The 22,432-nt window shown below is 42.5% G+C and overlaps 1 protein-coding gene and 1 pseudogene across 1 annotated transcript; one reads left to right on the top strand and one right to left on the bottom strand.

The window, feature by feature from the left end:
• Positions 1-4,191: 4,191 nt before the first annotated feature.
• Positions 4,192-12,732, bottom strand: AZIN2 (antizyme inhibitor 2). Its single transcript, XM_075264694.1, has 11 exons — positions 12,508-12,732; positions 12,327-12,404; positions 11,036-11,206; positions 10,597-10,770; positions 10,325-10,497; positions 10,083-10,217; positions 9,413-9,578; positions 9,149-9,311; positions 7,810-7,922; positions 5,696-5,910; positions 4,192-4,528 (listed from the first exon to the last, which is right to left on the bottom strand). Exons 3-11 carry the CDS (start codon positions 11,132-11,134, stop codon positions 4,390-4,392), a joined length of 1,377 nt encoding a protein of 458 aa, XP_075120795.1. The 5' UTR covers positions 11,135-11,206; positions 12,327-12,404; positions 12,508-12,732; the 3' UTR covers positions 4,192-4,389.
• Positions 12,733-18,928: 6,196 nt separating this feature from the next.
• On the top strand, positions 18,929-21,677 carry LOC142196183 (uncharacterized; annotated as a pseudogene).
• The last annotated feature ends 755 nt before the right edge of the window (positions 21,678-22,432 follow it).

The following is a 22,432-nucleotide window of genomic DNA, read 5'->3' as shown; positions in this document are numbered from 1 at the left end:
CTATGTGCAGAGGCATGTATCTAATCCTCCAAAGTGTGGTACTGTGTGCACACACATGTATCTAATCCTCCCTTGTGTGGTATTGTGTGAAGAGGCGCGTATCTAATCCTTCGGCGTGTGGAACTATGTGTAGACGCGCGTATCTAATCCTATGGCGTGTACAACTGTGTGCAGATGCGCGTGTCTAATCCTCTGGAGTGTGGAACTATGTGTAGACGTGTGTATCTAATCCTACGGCATGTGGTACTCTGTGCAGATGCGTGTATCTAATCCTATGGCGTGTACAAATGTGTGCAGACGCGCGTATCTAATCCTCTGGAGTGTGGAACTGTGTGTAGACGCCTGTATCTAATCCTTCGGCATGTGGAACCATGTGCAGATGCACGTATCAAATCCTTCAGTGTGTGGAACTGTGTGCAGAAGTGCGTATTTAATCCTCTGGTTTGTGGGACTGTGTGCAGACGTGTGTATCTAATCCTCTGGCGTGTGATACTGTGTGCTGATCTGTGTATCTAATCCTCTGATGCGTGTATCTCATTTTGGATATCAGTGTTGTATTGTGCATGTGGAGTGACCGTGTGTATTGCAGTTGGAATATGAGTGAAAGTCTTGCAGGTTTGTATTGGCTAAGGGGGGGGGGGGAGGCACTGTGTTTGGAATGCTGTATCTCAGCAACGGTACATCCGAGCGAGTTGGAGTCTCATCTTAAACCTTCCCGGATATCTGAAGTATCTCTGTACCAAATTTGGTGAAGATCGGTCCAGTCGTTTGGTTCGCATTAGAGAACAGACAGACAGACAGACAAGAATTAATTTTTATAAGATAGAGAGAAGAGATAATGGACTGGGAATTGGGAAAAATAAACTCTATTACACCTACTGTACTCTATTTTCTTACTGGTTTTAGTTTTAGATTTTTATGCAGAAATGACCCATTACCTGTATTTTGTGGGTCAATATGATCTCAGTGATACAAGACGTGTATAGGTTTTTTTTGCATTTTATCACCTTTGTGAAAATGTAAAACTTTGAAAATAAAAACAATTCTTTCCATCACCATTTTCTGACAATCATAACTTTTTTTTAGATCTCAATGTATGATACATTGTAAGGTGCCTTTTTGCGGTACAATTTGTAGTTTTATTGACACCCTATTGGGGAATGTATGAAATTATGATCACAATTGATAAAATTTTAGTTAGCTATGATGATGATGATAATAAATTTTATTTGTATAGTGCCAACTTGTGCTAGTGCTATGCCCCCTTCTCTGTTTACATTGGATTGTTTATTTCATAGTGACTATTCAATGTAATTACAGCCTCGTCCTATACATTTCTATAGGACAAGGCTGTGGGCCAGTATGATCACAGTGATACAAAACGTGTATAGTTTTTTTGTGTTTTATCACCTTTGTAGAAGTTTAAAACTTTGAAAATAAAAACAATTCTTTCCATCACCATCACATGGTCACTATAAAACGGAAAGTGCGCAATGTAAACAGTTAAGGAGTCACCATGCCTGCACGTGCACCATGGCCGCTTCAAACAGATGATCAGTGGAGGTCCAAGTGTCATAATTTGCTGATCTATTATTGTTAAAGGGATCCTATCAGTCAGACACAATTTTTTCTAGATACCTTGTCGAATAGCCTTAAGAAAGGCTATTCTTCTCCTACCTTTCGTCATCTTCTCCGCGCCGCCGTTCGCCTTCAATCCCGATTCTTGTCGGTATGCAAATTAGCTCTCTTGTATCACTGGGGGTGGGCCCCAGCACTCAAACAGCACTGGGGGCGTCCCCAATGCTGCGAGAGAGCTCTCTCCAGTGCTGCCTCCATCTTCTTCAGGAATGTCCTCTTCAGCCTCTTCTTCCGGCAGTGGCTTGTAACTTCTAGGCCATGGGCAGAGCAGACTGCGTATGCCCACAGGCCACAAAAAAAGGCCGCTTGCACAGAATCCGTGTGGTAAAAAAAAGCCTCCCCATAGAACCCCCTACTGGCCCTACTCTTGTGGCTTGCGTCAAAGATATTCATAGCCTAGAATTCCTCACTGCCATGCTTAATAACACAACAGTCTCCTTCCAGTCCGTGGGATACAACTGCGCTCTCCGTGGCAAAATGGCAATTAAAATTCTAATCTTTATTAATTTCACATTAAAATATCGCTAGCCTGAGTATAGTAATAATTTAAATAAATAATCTCAATACTGCACCATTAATTCCTAACTACCAGGGAAGTAGGGTATAGTGTAATAGAAACCCCTAAATTCACCACATTCTGAATATTTAGTCAGGGAGCACTACAAGTGCCATAATCAAGGTAAAGCAAAGGTAAAGCAAATGCAGTCGATGTATAATTACTGAATTAGCAAAGTATGCTTAGAGGTGCATTACAAAACCCCAGCCTGTCTGGTCTAGGGTCCGACTCAATGACAAGTTTCCGACTAATGTTCAGCTGAACTAAATGTATTAGAAGCCGCTACTTGCTCAATAAAGTTGAAAAGAACTAGGATTGCTACAGTGATTCTGCCTGATGCTAATTTACAGCAGCAATACCTACCAGTCTTATGTCGTAACAATGTAGCGTAGTAGCGCAATATAACAGCCACTATCGGTGTTACGTATAATCAAATGGCTCTATAACCACTTTGGGTGCCTCAAAATTAATGTCTCTGGTTACTGTTGGATCCCATTTATTTGGGTCTTTAGTACCCTCTCCCTACGTTTTTCTTTTCTGTACATGACATTTTAGGGCGCGTTCACACTAGTGTCTGTGTCCGACAGCTAGCGTCCGATGCTAATGTCCGCGCAAGATTTTGTGCGGACATTAGCACTGGACACTAGCTGTCAGACACCAACGCTAGGGTGAACCCTGCTTGAGTAAAAACTACAGTTTGAAAAGAAAAAAAGTCATAAGTCTTATCTCTGTTGTAAGCTGCAGATTTAAAAAGGGATGCTATTTAGAGCCAAGATCGTATATAACAAAGCCACAGGAACTCTCCTAAGTTACCACCAGTAATTAAGATTGGAATCTTCAGACAAAAAACGATAATAGTTTCTACTTTAGTGTGTCAATCACCTAATGTACACTCACATCAACAATACCAGTATATACAGGTAAGGGCTTTCATTATGGTGGGCAAGGCTTACCAGACAGAGGGGATAGCTTAGAGGGGTTTTCTGGGCAAAAAGAAAAAAAAACATTTTTTTAAAGGTCTGTTAGTGCTAGTAATAGGTTGATAAGTACACCCATATACCTTTAGCAGTGATTTCTGGGAGTCTGTCTGTGGGAACTCTTGGCATCCTCTGCTTTTGTTCACACGATGTAACTTCCTGTTATCTAGCTTCTTGTGTGCCTTCCACACTAGCTCCTTCTCACTCTGCCCCCCTCCTCTCTCACTCCATTACACCCCCCTTCCCTGTCTCCCTAGCTAAGAAATCCTGGCCACTAATGGCATCCACCACCCTCCTTTCCCATCTTCCTAAGCTATCCCACCCACTTCTGGTCCTTCCTCCCCAGTGCATACTGGTGACACGGTTGTTTTTTTGTTTTTTTTTAAATAGTAAATTAGAAGATAGGCGGGGGAGGGTTTAGTTTAGGGATTAATTCCTAGTTTATCCAGGACAACCCCCTTAAGATACAGTATTGCATGTCAAAACATTGGTGCTATATTTGGTGTGAACTAAGCCAAAGAATTTGTGTAAAGTTAGTCTAGGCCAGCTGTTTCCAACAGGAATGTTGTGGAACCTAGGAGTATCTTGGAAACCTGCTAGTGGGTCATTAGTTAGATGAACTCATGCCTTCCTGCACCAATAGCTGTGCACTTAGGACTTTTTTTTTCTTTTGATATAAATTATTTAGCAGGGGTGCCCTGAGTCTGAAAAGGGTGCGAAAAATGGTTTATATGGTCTAGTCTAAGGCCTGGTTCACATCTACGTTCGGTATTCCATTCGTGAAGTCCGCTTGAGGATCCCCCAAACGGAATACCGAATGCATTAAAAAGCGGTTAAATAAGAAAGCACATAGACCCCATAGACTATAATGGGGTCCGCGTGTTTTCCGCAGGAATCATGCAGCGAGAAAACTGATGCTTGCAGATGTGAACCAGGCCTAACTGTGCATAATCTCCACATACAACAGGATTAATAAACTTGCCGCTACATACTTAAAAGTAAATAAATGTGAAGATAAATAAAAACATAAATATTTATTTTAAATGAAATGCAATGTCAACATCACATTACTTTAGTAACACAAAACAATTCTACAATAGATTTTATGTTGCATACTTAAAAACAACAAAGCTGAAATTGGTCCCACGCACTGGACAAAAACCCAACATACATATACAGCATTTCTGTATTTCTAAAGTCGACCAGCATGCATGCAGCTCAAATAATTCTGGTTGGTGCAAATGGAGGAGTTAAGCAAAGAGAATCAGAGATCTCCCAGCCACAGGGCATTGGTGCACAAATGTTTTCCTTCTCTTCCACTTGCTGTAATCCTTTCTGTAACAGTTGAACAGCATCCCTGGAAAAAAAATAAATAAAAAAAAGTTCAAATTATAAGTTTCTGTTACCCGCAGCTCACATCTGAGTTCGGGATTCCATTCGTGGAGTCAGAAAGTAAGAGGTATGCCTAGAATATCCTTTTCGAAGACTACACTAAGATAGACACCCTTTAAAAGAGGAAATCCATGAATATCTGATTTGTGGGAGGACACAGCTGGTCCCTGAATGGATCAGTTGTCCAGTGGTGTATTCTGTCTCTGTGTTACACAGTGCACAGAGCTGGAAGCAGTTATCTCCATGCCGTGTATAGTGGCTGGGCACCATTACTGCAGCTCAGTTTCCTCTGATATCAATGTGAACAGATGTACAATATTGGTGTTCAGATACTACAGTATACAGAGGTATCTAAATCGGTCTCTATGCACTGAATAATAAAGAACCCAGACAAACCTCCAAAGAGCTGATTCATTGATGGGACCTGCTGTCAACCTACCACCAATCTGGTATTTATGACCTATACTAAGGATAGGCCATAAATTTAAATAAATATATATTAAATATACTCACCTGTCCCAAGTGTCTCTCAGTGTGGTGCGATCCCGCTGCTCCGATGTTTTCTTGAGGTAGAAGTCCTCGCTGGCTGTGACGTCCTGTGTCCCTTTTCTTAGGCTGCTGATTGGCCTTTGGCCTCAGCGGTCAGCAGCCTAAGGAAAGCACCCAGGGACGCCTCAGGCAATGAGATCACATATCCTTCACCAATGCCACTGATTCGCCCCACTATTCATGTTCGGTGGGGACTTCCACTGGGATAAAACAGAGCAGCAGGACCGGACTGAACTGGGAGACACCGGAGCAACAGAGACAGGAGAGTATAGGGTTGGTGCTTCCATAGGTATAATTGACATGCTGCGATTTCCAAAACGGTTACTGTTTTGGAAATCGCAGCATATCCGCTGCAAGTATTTTTCCTGCAATGTGTGGAGAGGATTCACTAAAGATTGTAAGATGCCGCATTTTATCAGCGGTGTTTACATCACATGGAGCCTGGCCTTATGCAGGATTGTAAATATGTCATAGATTGTGATTTTATAACTAAGCTGCATCCTAACGACAAGTAGAAGTACAGATTTAGTTCTGCTAAAATACTCTGCATGTCTTTTATATTCTGTAGATAAATTATCCTTACCAAGCTGCCCGTGGCATTGCATAGTGAATGCAGGATTGCTGAAAACCATTGAATGTAGAGGATGCTGCCACTGTATAAGCTCCCATGTTATCAAACAGGAGCCAGTCACCAACTTGAAGCTCTGGTAGCTGAAGATTCTCAGCAATCCGATCCAAGCCATCACATGTTGGTCCCCACAAACTACTACTGTATGACTGCTGATCTGGAGAAGGTTTCTATAAAAATTTTAAAAAAAGGAAACTAATTAGCAAAGCAGAAGTATTCATGAGCAGTAACATCAGGACTTATTTACATGTACACTGTAATATTAACTAAATGGAAGGGATTTATAAAAAGTCATTGGCACAAAAGGAAATAGAAATTGAGCAGAATTCATACAAAACATACAGAGACACCCCAAGTTATTTTGATATGGGTGGCAACTTGAGCTTTTCCCATCTCCATGTTTCAGCAGCTTTGCCTGCTAGCTTCGTCTCACTTCCTGTATTCCTTAACAAACAGTCAAAGCCGCCTCCACCCAGCTTACTGAATGGGACACTATCAAGTATCACAATACGTATAATGACAAAAAAAGTCTAATATAAATAAAGATTAATATTCACTAGAGATGAGCGAGTATATTCGATCGAATACCTCCCTTCCATAGATATTGGTGTAAAAAAAAAAAAAGCCAGGGAGGGTTGGAAGGGAATCAAATATGTCCCGTGTTTACCGCATGGTATTCGACCAAGTACACCAATAACTATGCAAAGGGAGGTATCTGATCGAAAAGTAGTATTCGATCAAATACTATTTGCTCATCTCTAATATTCACACCTCAGTGTTATCTGTGTGTTTAGAAGAGAGGTAATGACAGGGCTTTATTAGCAAAGTGCAATTAACACTTTACATAACAGTGAGACTACTCAGCGCCCCCCAGAGAACAGTGAGTGATGCAATTTGTCCTGTCTTATCACACAAGTCCGGCTTCATGGAAATACTGTGTAAAGAATGGAAAGGAATAATTTCTCATAGCAGGAAAACAAAGCAGTTTGCTAAAGCAATGTATTTAGGAAAACTTTTCAATTTACAAAAGCTTGTAGTATAGATCTTGAGATGAGAATACCCCTTTAAAGAAAAGACATGAACAGCTCCATACCTCATAAGGCATGTTTATATACAGTTCAACATAATTCTGATATGAACATAGCGTACATTGCAAAGGTTTAAGGTGTCATTGGCACAGAGGCCAACTAAAATACATTGCAAGCACAGCTTTTTCAGCAGCAGAAATCAGATAAGTAAAGAACACCCAATAGACCCTATTATAGACAATATAGAGTAATTTGTTTTACTGTTTAGTTGCTAGGGAGTTGTTGATCGAGCAGAACACTTATTTTTTTTAGCTTCTTGCTTTGATATCTGCTTCTGTGGTGACACAGATTTTGGGCTGATTCTGTCGTGTGAACATGCATTATAACCATACTTTTATTGCTGAAGTGTGTGAAGTTGCATTCTTTATGCAAATTAGGAGTTTAGTGCATGCTGTGACACTGGTTCAGGAGAGATGTGCCATTCATACAAGTGTTTCTTTGCAATGAAGGGAGAGACCATCCCTAAAACTGGTGCTCCAGCTAGGGAGGACACCCTGGCGTACACTAAACTCCTAATTTGAATAAAAGCTCATTTTCTTGACAGTCATTTTTCACACTTAACTAACAAATTTATTTTTATGGAATTTTCATGTCCTCATCAACATGCAGTATTATATACCTCTCGAAAGCAGACAGTACACTGCTGGCTTTCCCGCTATGTGCCCCATTACAGGAGAAGTCAGTGCTATTAATTTTGGCACCGATATTTCCCCCACTGTCAGAAAGGCAGGCCTTACAGCATAGTGGGGGTGTTTCTTACATCTCAGCCTCATCGTTGGATGGTAAGGAACGCCCCCTCTAACAGTACAAGACTATGGAAGAGTACAGTCGGGACCCCGGGGCACTTACCAGGAAAGCCAGTGCACTGTCGGCTTCCTAGCAGTATATAAAACTACACAACGATGAGGATATGAAAGGTCCTCTTAAAGTAATCTAAACCTTGCACATCTGTGAATATATTGTACAGATAAGATTTTTTACCTTGTGAAGAATAGGTATAGGATGAGCATGGTCAAAGAAGATACAATTGAATGACCCATAAACGCCATCATTAATGTAATACATAATGTTCTTGTTAGGATAGCAATCTTCATCTGAAAATATTAAAAATAAAAAGTGTAAGAAAATTGGTGACAGCATGTGGAAAAGCTGCAGTACAGCTATCTTCAGCACTCCCATTTAAGTGAACGGAAACAGAGGCATGTCTGCATCCACAAAGGGTATTTGGCTGATTATCCCACGGCTGCAGCCACAGCAGGGAATCCTAGGATCGGTGGGGGTCTCAGTGGTCAGTTCCCCACAGATTTGCAATATATCCTCTTTAAAAGAATTATTATTTGTTATACTAAACTTTTTACCATATACTCGAATATAAGCCGAAATGTTCAGCACAGTTTTTGTTCTGAAAAAGCCCCCCTCGGCTTATACTCGAGCCAGCAAAATAAATTTATTTTATTTTTTTCTTTTTAGGAGGGGGGGGGGGGTGTCTGTATCAATGTATAGAATCTCCCATAAAATGGTGGGGGGAAAAAAAAAGAAGCTTTAAAAAAAAAAAATAAATAAATAAAATTGTAAATCACTCCTTTCCCTAGAATACATGCAAAAGTAGAAAATGACTGTGAAACACATACACATTAGGTATACCTGTGTCTGAAAGTGCCCTGTCTACTGAATATAGGGTATCTGCAGTGCTCTTGTTCCGTCGGAAAGGGGTTAATAGGAGCACTGCAGATACCCTATATTCAGCCAGGCTGAATCTACTGCACCCAAAAACTCTGACCATTTTAATTTTTGAAATTTTCCAGTGGCTGCTGCATTTCCCCCTCTACGCTTATACTCGAATCAATAAGATTTCCCAGTTTTTTTGTGGTAAAATTAGGGGCCTCGGCTTATATTCGGTCGGCTTATACTCGAGTATATACGGTATTTGTATATCAGCATCTCCTGCTATATAAAAGGGCACTTGAAGATTAGACTATTTTCTATGAAGGAACCTGTGGCAGGTTCCCACTTAACACATATTATAAAAAACTGGAAATTAAAGCCAGTGCCATTTGTAAAATACCTTTGTTTAACAAAAGCTACAAAAAAAAAAAAAAAAAAAAGTGCAGGATTCCTTGGAATATTTTACCATAAAATTATGCATTTTTAAAAATATCTAGAGGGCAATATATGTACCCCATTTTTTCCCTTTCAGATATTGAATAGACACATTTACCGGAGTTCTAGCATAAGGAATAAGTGCTCTGCTATTTCCACTTTTGTTAATCAAAACAATGAAGTAATAAAAAGAGGAAAGCAATAATGAACCGGGACATACCATCTGATCCAGAGCTTTCTAAGTTCACTTCCTTCTTAGCAATGATATTTACAGCCAAAGAGAAAGCGGATGCTACATAATATCTTCCAGGTTCTGCAATGATCTCTACAGCTGACCCCTCTGGGAAATACAGGTCTAGTGCTGGATTTATCACAGCTGACATCTGTTTGAGAAACTTGTGTTAATTTAGAACTTCATAAATTGGATCATATCCGCACTGTGCTCCAAGTCCATCCATACATCTAGCACGTGTTATATTCTTACCTCTTCAAAACGAAATCTTGAGTCATCTGTTCCAGGGAAGCCTCCTCCAATATCCAACAGGCACATCCTGAACCCATACTCAGATGCCATTTCGAAAACCAGCCTGGCATCTGAAATGGATTGTACGTATGCCTTGGGGTCGCTACAGCCACTGCCCACATGGAAACTGAAATAAAACATTCAAACTATGTTTTCATTACATTTTTAGGCTGAGGCCCCATGTAGAGAGTCACAGCCAAAAAGCACTGCAGAAAAAAATGCTGCGGAAATGCATTGCATTTTTTTTCCAACAGCACTTTTCTTACCCAATTATACCTGTATGGAAAATGTCAGCATTTCCGTATGGATAATTGATATGCTGCAATTAACTAAAAAGCTTGCATTTTTTAAATTGTAGCATTTCCAATGCACATTTTTTTCTGCAATGTGTGGATGGGATTAACCAGAATCCCCTCCACTTTGAAGTTAGTGTAATGAGCTAATCACAGATTAGTAGGCACTAGTTAATTTTTTTTTTTGCTTACTTATATAGCACCATGATATTCTTCAGCGCTTTACAAATATTATCAACATTGTTCCAAGTAGGGCTTACAAACAAAATTCTCTATTAGTATGTCTTTAGTGTGTGTAATAATATATTCAATACTGTACTTGCAGAAATACAACTTACCTAACACCTATAACATCAACATTTAGATTCTTTGCCATTTCAAGAAGGTGCCTGCAGGATTTTAAGGGAGCCCCAAATTTCACACTAAGTCTGCCAGAAGACTTGGAGTCATCTGTAGCTATGCGGAGTACCATCCTATGAACAGTAAACATCATGGTTAGGTGTTAAAAGTGTTAGTTTTCACATAAAAATTACACAGCCGCCCATCAATAAACTATGGCTCCATACCAACAGATACTTACTTAGCATTTGGGTGGCTTCGTGACACTTTAGATAGTTCCACTTCATTGTCAAAAGTCATCATATGGACTCCATTCTTGGCAGCATACTTAATCTGAGATATCTGCTTACAAGGGTTGGCATAAATTATGTTTTCTGGCTTCACTCCAATGCTTTGGACCAATTCAATTTCTGCCTGCAGAAAAACATGTTACACACAGCCATATATATGTATATATTCCAGAATCTTTCCAAATTACAGAATGGTAAACAGATTACATGGGAGTCTTATTACCTTACTGGCACAGTCGAACCCTGCCCCTAGTTCAGCTAGGATCTGGACTACTCCTCTGCTACTATTACACTTCACGGCGTAGAAAGGCTTCACACGTGGAAGAGCTTTGAGAAAACGCAAATGCTTCCTCACGACATCCCCCAAGTCCGCAACAAAGAAAGCATCCCTTTCATCCTGGAAAAACACAAAAAGAAAACATGATAAAATCAGTAAAACTACACTCAGAATACATTTTCATCATTACACATTTTACTTATTCTCTTGGTCATGTGTAGATTAATAAGTAGAAAACAATGTCAGAATAGAAGCCAATAACAGACTTGTGTATTACTATAATATGGCTATATATGCAGACTTCATAAAGGAAGGGTTGTGTCTGCTTATATAACTATGTCATTAGTACTGGTATAGTATAGGAGTTATTGATACAGGTACTTACAGTCTGTGAGACGTCATTAATGATTTCCTCCATCAAGTCTCTAGCCACAAAGCCTTCCTCCACCATGATAAAGTCAGATTCCTGGATGTACCTTGGCATTTTTATGTTGTAATGGGGGTCCCCACTGACCTCTCCAAGCTATGTTACTTCTAAGTATGCAACAAGCTGAAACTACAGACATAAATAGAAATTAACACATAGGCATAAAGTAAACAATAATTCTGTTGACATCAAAAATAAAGAAAAACCTTATCAGGTTACATGAGAGGCCTAGCACACATCATCATTGGGTGAGGGCATGGGCCAGGAACACAAGCGATAGCAGAGGTCAAGAACAATTTATCAGGTGAATGCAGGGGCCATGACACATTTTCAGGTGAAAGCATGGATTGGGGATGCAATGTCAGGAAAGAAAATTCACCAGGGAGGCATTGTTAGGTGAGGGCATGAGCCAGGGATACATTATTTATTTACATTGCTTATATAGCGCCATCATATTCCGCAACACTTTATTGGGCAGTGTTGACAATTACTGTAGAGGGCTCATAATCTAAATTCCTCATGAGTATGTCTTTGGAGTGTGGTAGAAAAACAATATCCAGAGGAAACCCACGCAAACACGTGGGGAACGTACATTCGAACCCAGGACTCAAGGCAACAGTGCTAACCACTGAGCCACCGTGCTGTACATCATCAGGTGAGAGTATGGGCATACATCATCAAGTGAGAGCATAGGCCAGGGTCAGGAACACATAATAATGTGACTATATGGAACACATTTGTATTGTCAGATGTGGGCTTGAGACACTTCATTTGATGACTGATGGGGCCAGGGACATGTTGAAAGGTGAGGATACAGGCCAGAGACGTATCATCACGTTGACTGCAGGGGCTAGGGATGTATCATCAGCTGAGAAAATAGGCCAGGAACACATCAGGTGACAGCATAGGGACATATCATCATGTGAGTGCAAGGACCAAGGACACATCAGGATAGGTAGTGGGCTATGGACAAGTGACAACAATCGTCACATGAGGGACAGGCCAGGGACACATTGTTACATGTGGGCACTAGCCAGGGACTCATCCTCAGGTGAGGGAATAACCCCATGGGTGTGTGAACAGGTAAGGGCACCAGCCAGGGACCATCCTTAGGTGAGAACTTAACCAGGGAATACTGGCAGGGAGACCATAGGTAGGGAACTGGGAAGAAGCTAACTCAGCCCTATAAATGCATTACATTGCAGTGGAGTGATAGGCATCATGTGGCAGCTTTCCATCTATCCCTTACCTGCTATCAGAAGGCCCAGGGAGGCGCTGCTCTCAGCCCCGGACTAATGTAGTCGCCGCAGATGGCGCCTTGTAATCTCTGTAGGAAGAAGACGGCAGTCAGAATGAGCATTGCGGCTGAGGCCAGGTCCGAGCATCCTCAGGCCCCGCATGCAGACTCCTTGTACGAAGTGCCGACTCACCTTAAGACGCATTTACACAGCAGCTTCCCATGGGTGGTGTAGTGAGAACTGCCCGCAGCTGCTTCCCAATACCGCACCTTCTGGCTCTCTTCTCTTCCTATGCAGTGCCGCTTGTTTATATAGTAAGGCAGCTGCCGTGATGTCATGTGTTTCCGGGCAACATCGCATTCCTCGAAACCACGCCCACTACCAGATGTATTACGTCATGAAACAGCTGATTCCGGAATATACCTCCTATCACGTGCTCTGACTAAGGCTTCGGCATGTGATTGTAATACTGTGATGTCATCAGTGGCGTAACTACCGGAGTATCAGGGGGCAACAACTGCCACAGGGCCCGGGACATTAGGGGCCCGCAACAGACGCTACTGCTGCGTTTTTTTTTTTTGTTTTTTTTTTAATAGGCCATTACTAACCGGTAACGGGCCCTATTTAGTGACACCGCGGGCCCCATAAACACTATTATACTCGGGGGGTCTTTTCGGACTCTCGAGTATAACGATCAGAGGCCCGACAGAGGTAAGGGAACATAAAAAACTGTGTTACTTACCTCTCCGTGATCAGGATCTACTTCGGGCGTACTTGCATGACGTCACATGACTTGGGACCTGTGTCCATATGCGTCACGACGCAGGCCCCCAGTCACATGACATCCCGGAAGATGGCTCACAGCGGCAGAGAATGCAGCGGAGCCGGGGGATAGGTAAGTAACAGTAGTTTTTTATGTTTGTATCCCTCTGGGTCTCCGATTATTATACTCTGGGGTCTGAAAAAAACCCAGAGTATAATAATGGTTCATGGGTGACCACTATGGGGAATAATACTAAGTGCAGGGGCAACTATCGGGATAATACTGTGTGAAGGGGCCACTATGGGGAATAATACTGTGTGCAGGGGCCACTATGGGGGATAATACTGTGTGCAGGGGCCACTATGGGGGATAATACTGTGTGCAGGGGTCACTATGGGGAATAATACTAAGTGTAGGGGCAACTATCAGGATAATACTGTGTGAAGGGGCCACTATGGGGAATAATACTGTGTGCAGGGGCCACTATGGGGGATAATACTGTGTGCAGGGGCCACTATGGGGGATAATACTGTGTGCAGGGGCCACTATGGGGACATAATACTGTGTGCAGGGGCCACTATGGGGCATAATACTGTGTGCAGGGGCCACTATGGGGGATAATACTGTGTGCAGGGGCCACTATGGGGGATAATACTGTGTGCAGGGGCCACTATGGGGGATAATACTGTGTGCAGGGGCCACTATGGGGCATAATACTGTGTGCAGGGGCCACTATGGGGGATAATACTGTGTGCAGGGGCCACTATGGGGGATAATACTGTGTGCAGGGGCCACTATGGTGACATAATACTGTGTGAAGGGACCACTATGGGGAATAATACTGTGTGCAGGGGTCACTATGGGGGATAATACTGTGTACTGGGGCCACTATGGGACATAATACTGTGTGCAGGGGCCACTATGAGGCATAATACTGTGTGCAAGGCCCACTATGGGGAATATAAGGAATACTTAGGATGAAGTATTTCAACATTGCAGACTGATTCTATTTAGAAGGTTTTCTAAGTTTTCCGCTTGGGAACGCACGGATGGACTACCGAATGTATTAATAAGCGGTGAGCAATGAAAGCACACGGACCCCATAGACTATAATGGGGTCTGTGTGTTTTCCGTGCGGCGTCCGCACGAGTCATGCAGTGAGAAAAGTGCTTCAAGAACTACTTTCCTCTCTGCAGGATTCGCGCAGAAGACACATGGACCTTATTATAGTCTATAAGCAGGGGCGTAACTACTGCCATGGCAGCGGAGGCAGCTGCCACAGGGCCCTTAGGGGCCAGGTGACAGCCGCTACCACTGCTATCATTATACTCGGGGGTCTTTGCAGACCCCGAGTATAATGATCGGCGGACTGGGAGAGGTAAGGGAATGTAACAAACACAGTTACTTACCTCTCCACGATCCTGCCAGGCCTCCTTCCTTCTTGTCTGACGTCTCTGACGTCACATGAACCCGACCTGCTTCCCGACATACAAACTCCTTGCAGATGTTGTCCTTGGCAGGATTAGAGCCCAGGACGCTAGTGCTGCAAGGCTGTAGTGCTAACCGCTGAGCCACCATAAACCATCAAAGTAGAGTCTGGAGGCCTCCATACACCTGATCACCTGGGCCCATTGAGATATTAATACCTACACTTGTATTAGGGAATGACTTAAGCAACTACATGAACAATTCTCTTACCTACAGATGTATTTCACCACTTTAAGTATCATGTCATGGTCTTACTATTACAATGGCACACAACATATATGGTACTCTGTGGCGTAATATTTAAATAGAGTAGCGTTCTGATGGCACTTGCTACCTCCGTATTATTAATAGAAAATGGCCACCTTTCAAAGCTGTAGCATCTGATCATAGATTACAGAACAGAGGAAAGTCAATTTCAGCCCTAATGCCCCAAGCATCTATAGACAGAATACAATTATTTCTAGTTTATCCTGTAATCTGTTAACATGCAAGATCATTTGAATTGCAGTTCTTGTATTATAAGGTCAGTTCCAGAGATATAACATGACCTACTACCTACCACGTGTCATTTATGATACTGGTGTCTGGTGTTAGTGTGACTTAAAGCCTCGTTCACATCAGCGTTTAGATTCTGTCAGCATATGGATCCCCCCGGAGGGAATACTGAACACAACTGCAAGCGGTGTGTAGTAAAAGCACACGGACCCCATAGACTATAATGGAGTCCATGTGCTTACCAACAGATCATGCGAACAGGAAAGTAGTTCGCAATCTACTTTCCTGCCCTCATGATTCGTGCGGGCAGCGCACAGCAAGCACACAGACCCCATTATAGTCTATGGGGTCCATGTGATTTTACTGCACACCCCTTGTAGTTGTGTTCGGTATTCCTTTCGGGGGGGGGGTCCCTATGTAGATTTCCCCGGACGGAATACAAACGCAGATGTGAACAAGGCCTTAGGCTACCTCGGGTACTAGGACCCAGATGCAATCTCTGCACTCCCACAGAGGTTGCCTCCTCTTAATAAATTAGACACATCCGTTGCCCCTGTGTATCTGAATCACAAATCTGAATTGACGTAGAATTTATCCCAGTCCCTGGCTTTTTAGAAAAGTGGGTCGGTGAGTGCAAATGCGTTCCACAGTTTTGTGCAAAAATGACAAGATTTGGAACTTTTATGATAAATCTACAATAATGTAGATTCCTGCTACAGAGTAACATATTGAATTGTTATATAATATAGACAAGTCCACGTCCTCCTTGAACAAGTCATTATTATTCAGTCTGGCTATGCTGTATATAATGAAATCTCCTACTCCTACACAAAGCAAGATTATTAAATGATGCCCCTATAATAGTACTAGATATGTGTTCTTGGGAACCAAAGAGTTAACAAATGACCTTCTTCTAGTGTCTGCTATATCAGAGATGTCATTCAGTGTTGCTGACCACACAAGGCTACAGTGACCTTCTATGGGGAAGCAATTGAAATGCATTCAGGATGTATCAGAAGTCGGCTAGTACGTCTCACTTCTCATATGCTGGATCTGCTACAGAAGTTGTGTGCTCCAGTATTGCATACAACAGAGGCTATATATTATCCTAATATGTATACCCACCAAAGCCATAGCCAACAGATACTCCTATTAATGATGCAATTGTTCGTATCAATGATCCCCAGGGCCGGCGTCAGCGCACGGCATAGTCGGGCAAGTGCCGGGGCCCACAGAGCCTCTGGGGGCCCCCCGGCACTTGCCTGTCATAATTTCAGCTCATCGGCGTCCGTCCGCCGATGAGCTGGAATACATACGCGATGCAGGAGCTGCGAGATCAGCTCCTGCTTTAAAGCTCCGGCCCGGCTTGCGTGTGTAGGCGCGATGACGTCATCGCATCACGCCTACACACGCAAGCCGGGCCGGAGCTAAGCAGGAGCTGATCTCGCAGCTCCTGCATCGCGTATGTGATTGGAGGGAGAGAGAGAGGAGCGTCGGGGGAACGAGGGAAGGTGAGTGATAGAAGGTGAGTGTAAGTGTTTGTTTTGTATTACATATTACGGTGAAACATAATGAAGGGGGCCCATGAAACTGGGGGGCAAATGAAGGGGAGGGGGGGAACGGCATGACACTGGAGAACATGAAGGGGGTGGGGAGAGAACGGCATGAAACTGGGGACAGAGATGGAGGGGGCCCAAAGAAACTGGGGGGCAAATGAAGGGGAGGGGGGAACAGCATGACACTGGGGCAGATGGAGGGGGGGGAGAACAGCATGACACTGGGGCAGATGGAGGGGGTGGGGAGAGAACGGCATGGAACTGGGGACAGAGATGGAGGGGGCCCAATGAAACTGAAGGGGCAAATGAAGGGGAGGGGGGAACGGCATGACACTGGGGCAGAGACGGGGGACATGAAACTGTGGGCAGATGAAGGGGGAGAACGTGATGAAACTGGGGACAGAGATGGAGGGGGGACATGAAACTGGGGGCAAAGGAAGGGTGTATATGAAACTGGGGGAGAGATGGAGGGGGGGCATATAATTTACAGGTGACTGTAGGAGGATTATACTGTGTGGGAGCACATAATGAATGCGAATGGGTGGAATCAACATAAAAGTGGGTGGAGCTAAATTTGCAGCGGCGCGCAGAGCACATTTTGCCCCTCTTTCTACTCTTTAAAAGATTGGGAGGTATGGCGTTGGTGACGCCACACTCCTGCATGACGTCACTCGCTTCATCTGCAACGCACAGTGTCTCGACTCCCCCACCTCCTTTACAAGGGGGCCCACTGAGGCTCTGTCGCCCAAGGGCCCATAAAAAACTGGAGCCGGCCCTGATGATCCCATCACCATTGACAACTAAAGTGTCAGATCAGGGGTAAGTTTAGTGGTCAAAAAAAAGAAGGGAATTGAGTTTACACACCCTGGATCAAAAGTTCCAGTATGGCCAGACTGAAACCAGCCATATACATTAGGTGGAAATGGAGAAAAGTCAGGTGAACCCGCTCATTATGGTGGAAGAGGCCAATTTATCTTATGGGAAAAAGGAATTATCAGACATACTGAATTTCAATAATAAGTAAAATTATTTATATATAGTGCCAACAAATTCTGCAACATTTTACAAAGCTTGATCTTTCTCCCCATTGATAACATATGCACTGAATTGGAATGGGCATGCATGTGTATGTTTGGGTCAGAAACAGTGGCGTAACAGGTGTCTTGTGGGCCTGGGTGCAAACTTTTGCCCGGGCTCCCATCCCCCTCCAAAAAACGGGCCCCTTTTCATTTACAATATGTATAGCAGTCAGGGAACAAGGCTTTCCCCGACCACTGTCATAGTGGTACTGGGCCCCGGCAATCTCCAGCTGGCGCGGGCCCTGGACCTTGCCGGGCCCAGTCGCGGTCACACTCCCTGCAACCACGATCTTTAAGCCCCTGGTTAGAAAGAATAGCTATCAACTGAACAAGCGTTAAACCATAAGAGATGCCATATCCCTGGGATCAGCAAGTAGTAGCATAGCTTAGTGACTGCCCACCACTTGCTATGCTTGCAATATCCCTTATATATTAAACCAGACATATACATTTATTTAATGCATTCTTTCACCTTTGGTTGGTCGGATATAAGCCTAAATTTGTATATTAGGGAAGTAGATACATAGCAGTACCCTAATATACTTAAAGGGGTATTCCCACCTCACATACTCATCAGTCTTTACTGCTGTAAAATCTTCTTTCTTCCTGGTTTCTTGCATCATTTGGTGGGCGGGGTTTCACATGCATCCTGCTGTTTAGCTCCGCCCCAAATTTGCGTGTAGCTCCGCCCACCCATATTGGACTATGAAGTACAGGCAGCAGCAACTCCATTCTGTGTTACATACAGAGACTGCCTGTCTCTGCCATAATGAACACAATTGAATTAGCTAGCCTGATAACTGGGAGAACAGAAGAAATGAAAGCAGCTCCTCTCCCCTATCTGATAGCAGGGAACTAGGTCACGTGGTGTAGACACAGGAATAGCTAGATACACAGGCTCGCTCCCGTGCACTTAGCCCCTCCTCCCTCCCCCTGAGAGCAGGCAGATACATCACTTGACTCATGAGCAGCTAAGTCAGGGCTGTGGCCACAAAGAAGTGAATAAAGTAAGATAATTGGACAAACAAAGCAGTTTTGCTGAAGCAGTGTATTTAGGAAAAGTCTTACATCCACATTAACAAGCAGTATAGATAGGATCCTTGTGATGGGACAACCCCTTTAACTTTAGGCTTTATGAGGGTGAACAATGGTTAATCTCCTGACTGTAGAAGATAATATAATGTAATAAAGTTATATTATATTACATTATAATTTTTATTTATTTCAGGTAAAAACCAAGGCAAAATCTGATGAGCATGACATTTGAACAACGCAGCGCATTTGTAGCTCAGCAGATGAACCAGTTTCAAAGTAAGTAGAAAAATAAATACTTTACTTACAACAAATCGTCTCCAATATCGCATATCTCTGAATCATGTTTCCAAATCTATCTGTGATCGTAATCTTATTGTGTATTATTGTGATCGAATAGTAGTATTCGATCATAAACTTCCATTTGCATAGTTATTGGTGTACTCAGTCGAATACCAAACGGAAAGGCGGGAAATATTCGTTTCCAACCAACCTCCCCTGGTGCCTTTTTTTTAAACACCAATGTTTATGGAGGGGAAGTATTCGATTGAATATACTCACAGATCTCTACACATTAGACTAAATCTGATAAAAATTGACAATTTTACTTATACTGTTACATCCTGAAAAACAGATTTGCATATTTTTCCCATAATCCCCCAGTGGAGCGAAAATGGCTTGTAAGTCTCCATATGCCTGTATAGGTGCACACTCTCTAAGGGGTGTTATTATCCCCTGATCCTAATTTTAATGTGCCGACCAACGATAGTCGGAGTGTTATGATACAAATGAAACATACCAGACAAACCAAAGACCTATTTGTAGGCAGCACGGTTTCGGGTATTTGCCCTTCATCAGTACAAAGCAGGGTTATTCAGTAGCCAGATGAGATGCTTCTAGGTGTCTCATTTTCATACTTTTTCCCAAGGAGCATTGCCTTAAAAACAAGTTTCCATACTTTGTCATGTCTCTGCAGTGAAAAGCAATACTCCCCTAAGGTGTGATGACAAATCTTAGAAATTTTAGCCTCCACTTCTATCTCAGGCCGCAGTAGGAAAAAGGATCTCTCACAGATGATAAGCACAAATTTATTTCCCATAGCAATATGACAGATGTGCGGAATTTATGTTACCCAGCATGGAACTGTAAGACCTCCTCATTAAAAGGAAGGATTTTATTATACTCAAAAAATGTAGACCAAAAGCACACAACAGAAAAAAAACAACAAAAAGCAGCATGTCATGCGTCTGTTTCTGAATTGACCCAGATACTGTCTGATGAAGATGTCCGCTCACAAAAAAATGTAATCCAGCCAATCCTAGAAGTTTGTTTCTTATCTCATACTCATTCATCTGTGATCCTTTAGCATACAGTTGTCATTCTTTTTTGGTCCTGTGGACCATCTATCACTTCCGATGTATCTGGACTGTATACTATTGCCTATTTCTGGGGCAACATATTTTGATCATATACCCTTATTTCTATTGATCACAATGATTAAGCTACTATTGACCTTTTAGGTAAACATCTAAATTCACTTGACAAAAAAAACACCCAATTTCATATTATAGTGACCCTCCTGGCTCCCCAGTTACTGCTGATAGAGAGCCATTACTAATCCCCATTATGTTTCTGATTATAACTTCCTCATCTATAATAACGTTAGATATATCCTTATTATGCTCCGAAACGCGTTAGCTACCTGACTAAATATTATAACCTGCCTCTGTCTTTTGTAGATATCCCTCAGTCTCTCCGTACAGACTGTGTCCAGCCTATGCCAACACTACCCCAAGGTCATCAAATAATCGCATCAATGCAAGGGATGATTCAGACAAACATGGCTGCTGGGATAACACCAACAACAATGAGTCAGAATAGTGGGTCCATGGTTATGATGAATACTGGAAAGCAGCAAGCACTATTTCCAGCATCTTCAGATCTCAGTATGCCACTTAGACAAAACCAGAATGCACTTACTATGAGTTCTGGCTACCAAACCGTGAATAGCCAGCCTAATATCCGACCTGGAATGACACTTTCTGGACATACCAGTTCTTTAATAAATCATTCTGCAGCTCAGCAACATTTACGGCAGTCCAACATATCAAGAATTCCGAAAGTCTATGCCAACCCAAATGGATCCCAGGTTGCAGCAATTTTCTAACAACCCGCTGTTCACTAAACAAAATGTCAGACCAAATATGGCAAGCCAGCAGTTTCCGCATCAGGCAGTGGTTCCTCCGAACCAGATAGCTCCTGGTGTCCAAATTAGACAAATGCAAACACTTGGTATGTCCCAAGCAAATCAAGGTGTAGAATCCCTAAACAATCCTAACATTGCGAGCAGTTTGTCACGGGGGCAGCTAGCATTAATGCTATGAAAGCAATGCCTCAAGGAGTTTCTACTTTTAACCAAATGAACCCTGGCCAACTTGGTCCACCTTCTTATGGGCCAACATCAATTCAAACACCTGAATCCTTTGACAGGATAAATCCCGGGGCTGAGATCCATCAGTATGATTTTATTGCAACTCAGAACAGTTCCGTCTTGTCAGCAAACTGTAATGAAACGGACTTCATTGACTGTCTAATGAAGGGTGGCAGTAGCAGCAGTAATGATGAAGACTGGCTAAACAATTTGACAATTCTTGATGATATATTGGGACAGCACAATCAAAATTCTGGTCCTGTGTAGCCCTCTGCAAACAGACCTCTGTGGAATTCATTCAAGAGACTTGAAATCAGTTGTTTAAGTAGTGAGGATAACCGATGGTTAATATCGGCAATTGTTTTCTGAAGCCTGTAAATAGTTAAACATTTTTTAAGTTATGTTTTTTTTCCAACAAAGATAGAAGTATTGCTACTTCTGTGTGTGACTGTATATAAAATTATAGCATAATGTTTTGTTACATTATAGAGTTTTCATTTCTAACACCTTCTTTTAAATATGCATATATCATTAGTTTCAGTAATACTATGTATTACAGTATGAAAAATTATGGTTTTTTACATAACAAAATGTAGGGGGTGACAAAGCAAACTGAATGCAATGCATGCCCAGATATGATCATTTTCTAATAACAGTGCAGATTCATGATAAGAGGACCCGAAAAGAATTGACTGCAAAAATGAAATTTACAATCTATAACAGAAATGAAATAACTAGGCTGAGAGGTCGTCGTCCATTGAGATCCCTTGATACCTACTGATCTCAATTGCACCAGGGAACCCAAAACATGTTTTAATAAAATGAACCCAGCGGTATACACCGGCACCTTCAAATATTACTGTAATGTAACAGTGATCTGTAAACCCATTGACATCCTACTTCTTTTGGAAACGAGGTACAAAGCAAAATTTGACTATAAACTTTATAACATGCTATGTATAAATGGACCTATACGGTGACCCTATCTTTATCAAGACCATGATCTGTTGGTGTCTTGACCAAAAGGCCGACGGTGTAAGTTGAAGCTTCTCGGCCTTGAAGCAACTTTATGATAAAGCCCCAATTTATAATACTGGTGTCTCCCTATGCGGCAAATGGGCTTTTGAACCTCCTAAGGCACCAGGGTCAGGGTGTGCTTGCCACCTCTGTACCCTTTATACCCCTGGGTTTAGTCCCTTTGCATACCCTTGTTTAGAAAGAATAAAACCTGAAGGTGACATTGTCTACCAAAATACAATTGACTGTACAATTT

The sequence above is a fragment of the Leptodactylus fuscus genome, chromosome 2, assembly GCF_031893055.1.
Source record: "Leptodactylus fuscus isolate aLepFus1 chromosome 2, aLepFus1.hap2, whole genome shotgun sequence".
In the NCBI taxonomy this organism is placed as follows: Eukaryota; Metazoa; Chordata; class Amphibia; order Anura; family Leptodactylidae; genus Leptodactylus; species Leptodactylus fuscus.
Note: the sequence above shows the minus strand (reverse complement) of the source record. Positions and strands in the feature narration are given on the sequence as shown.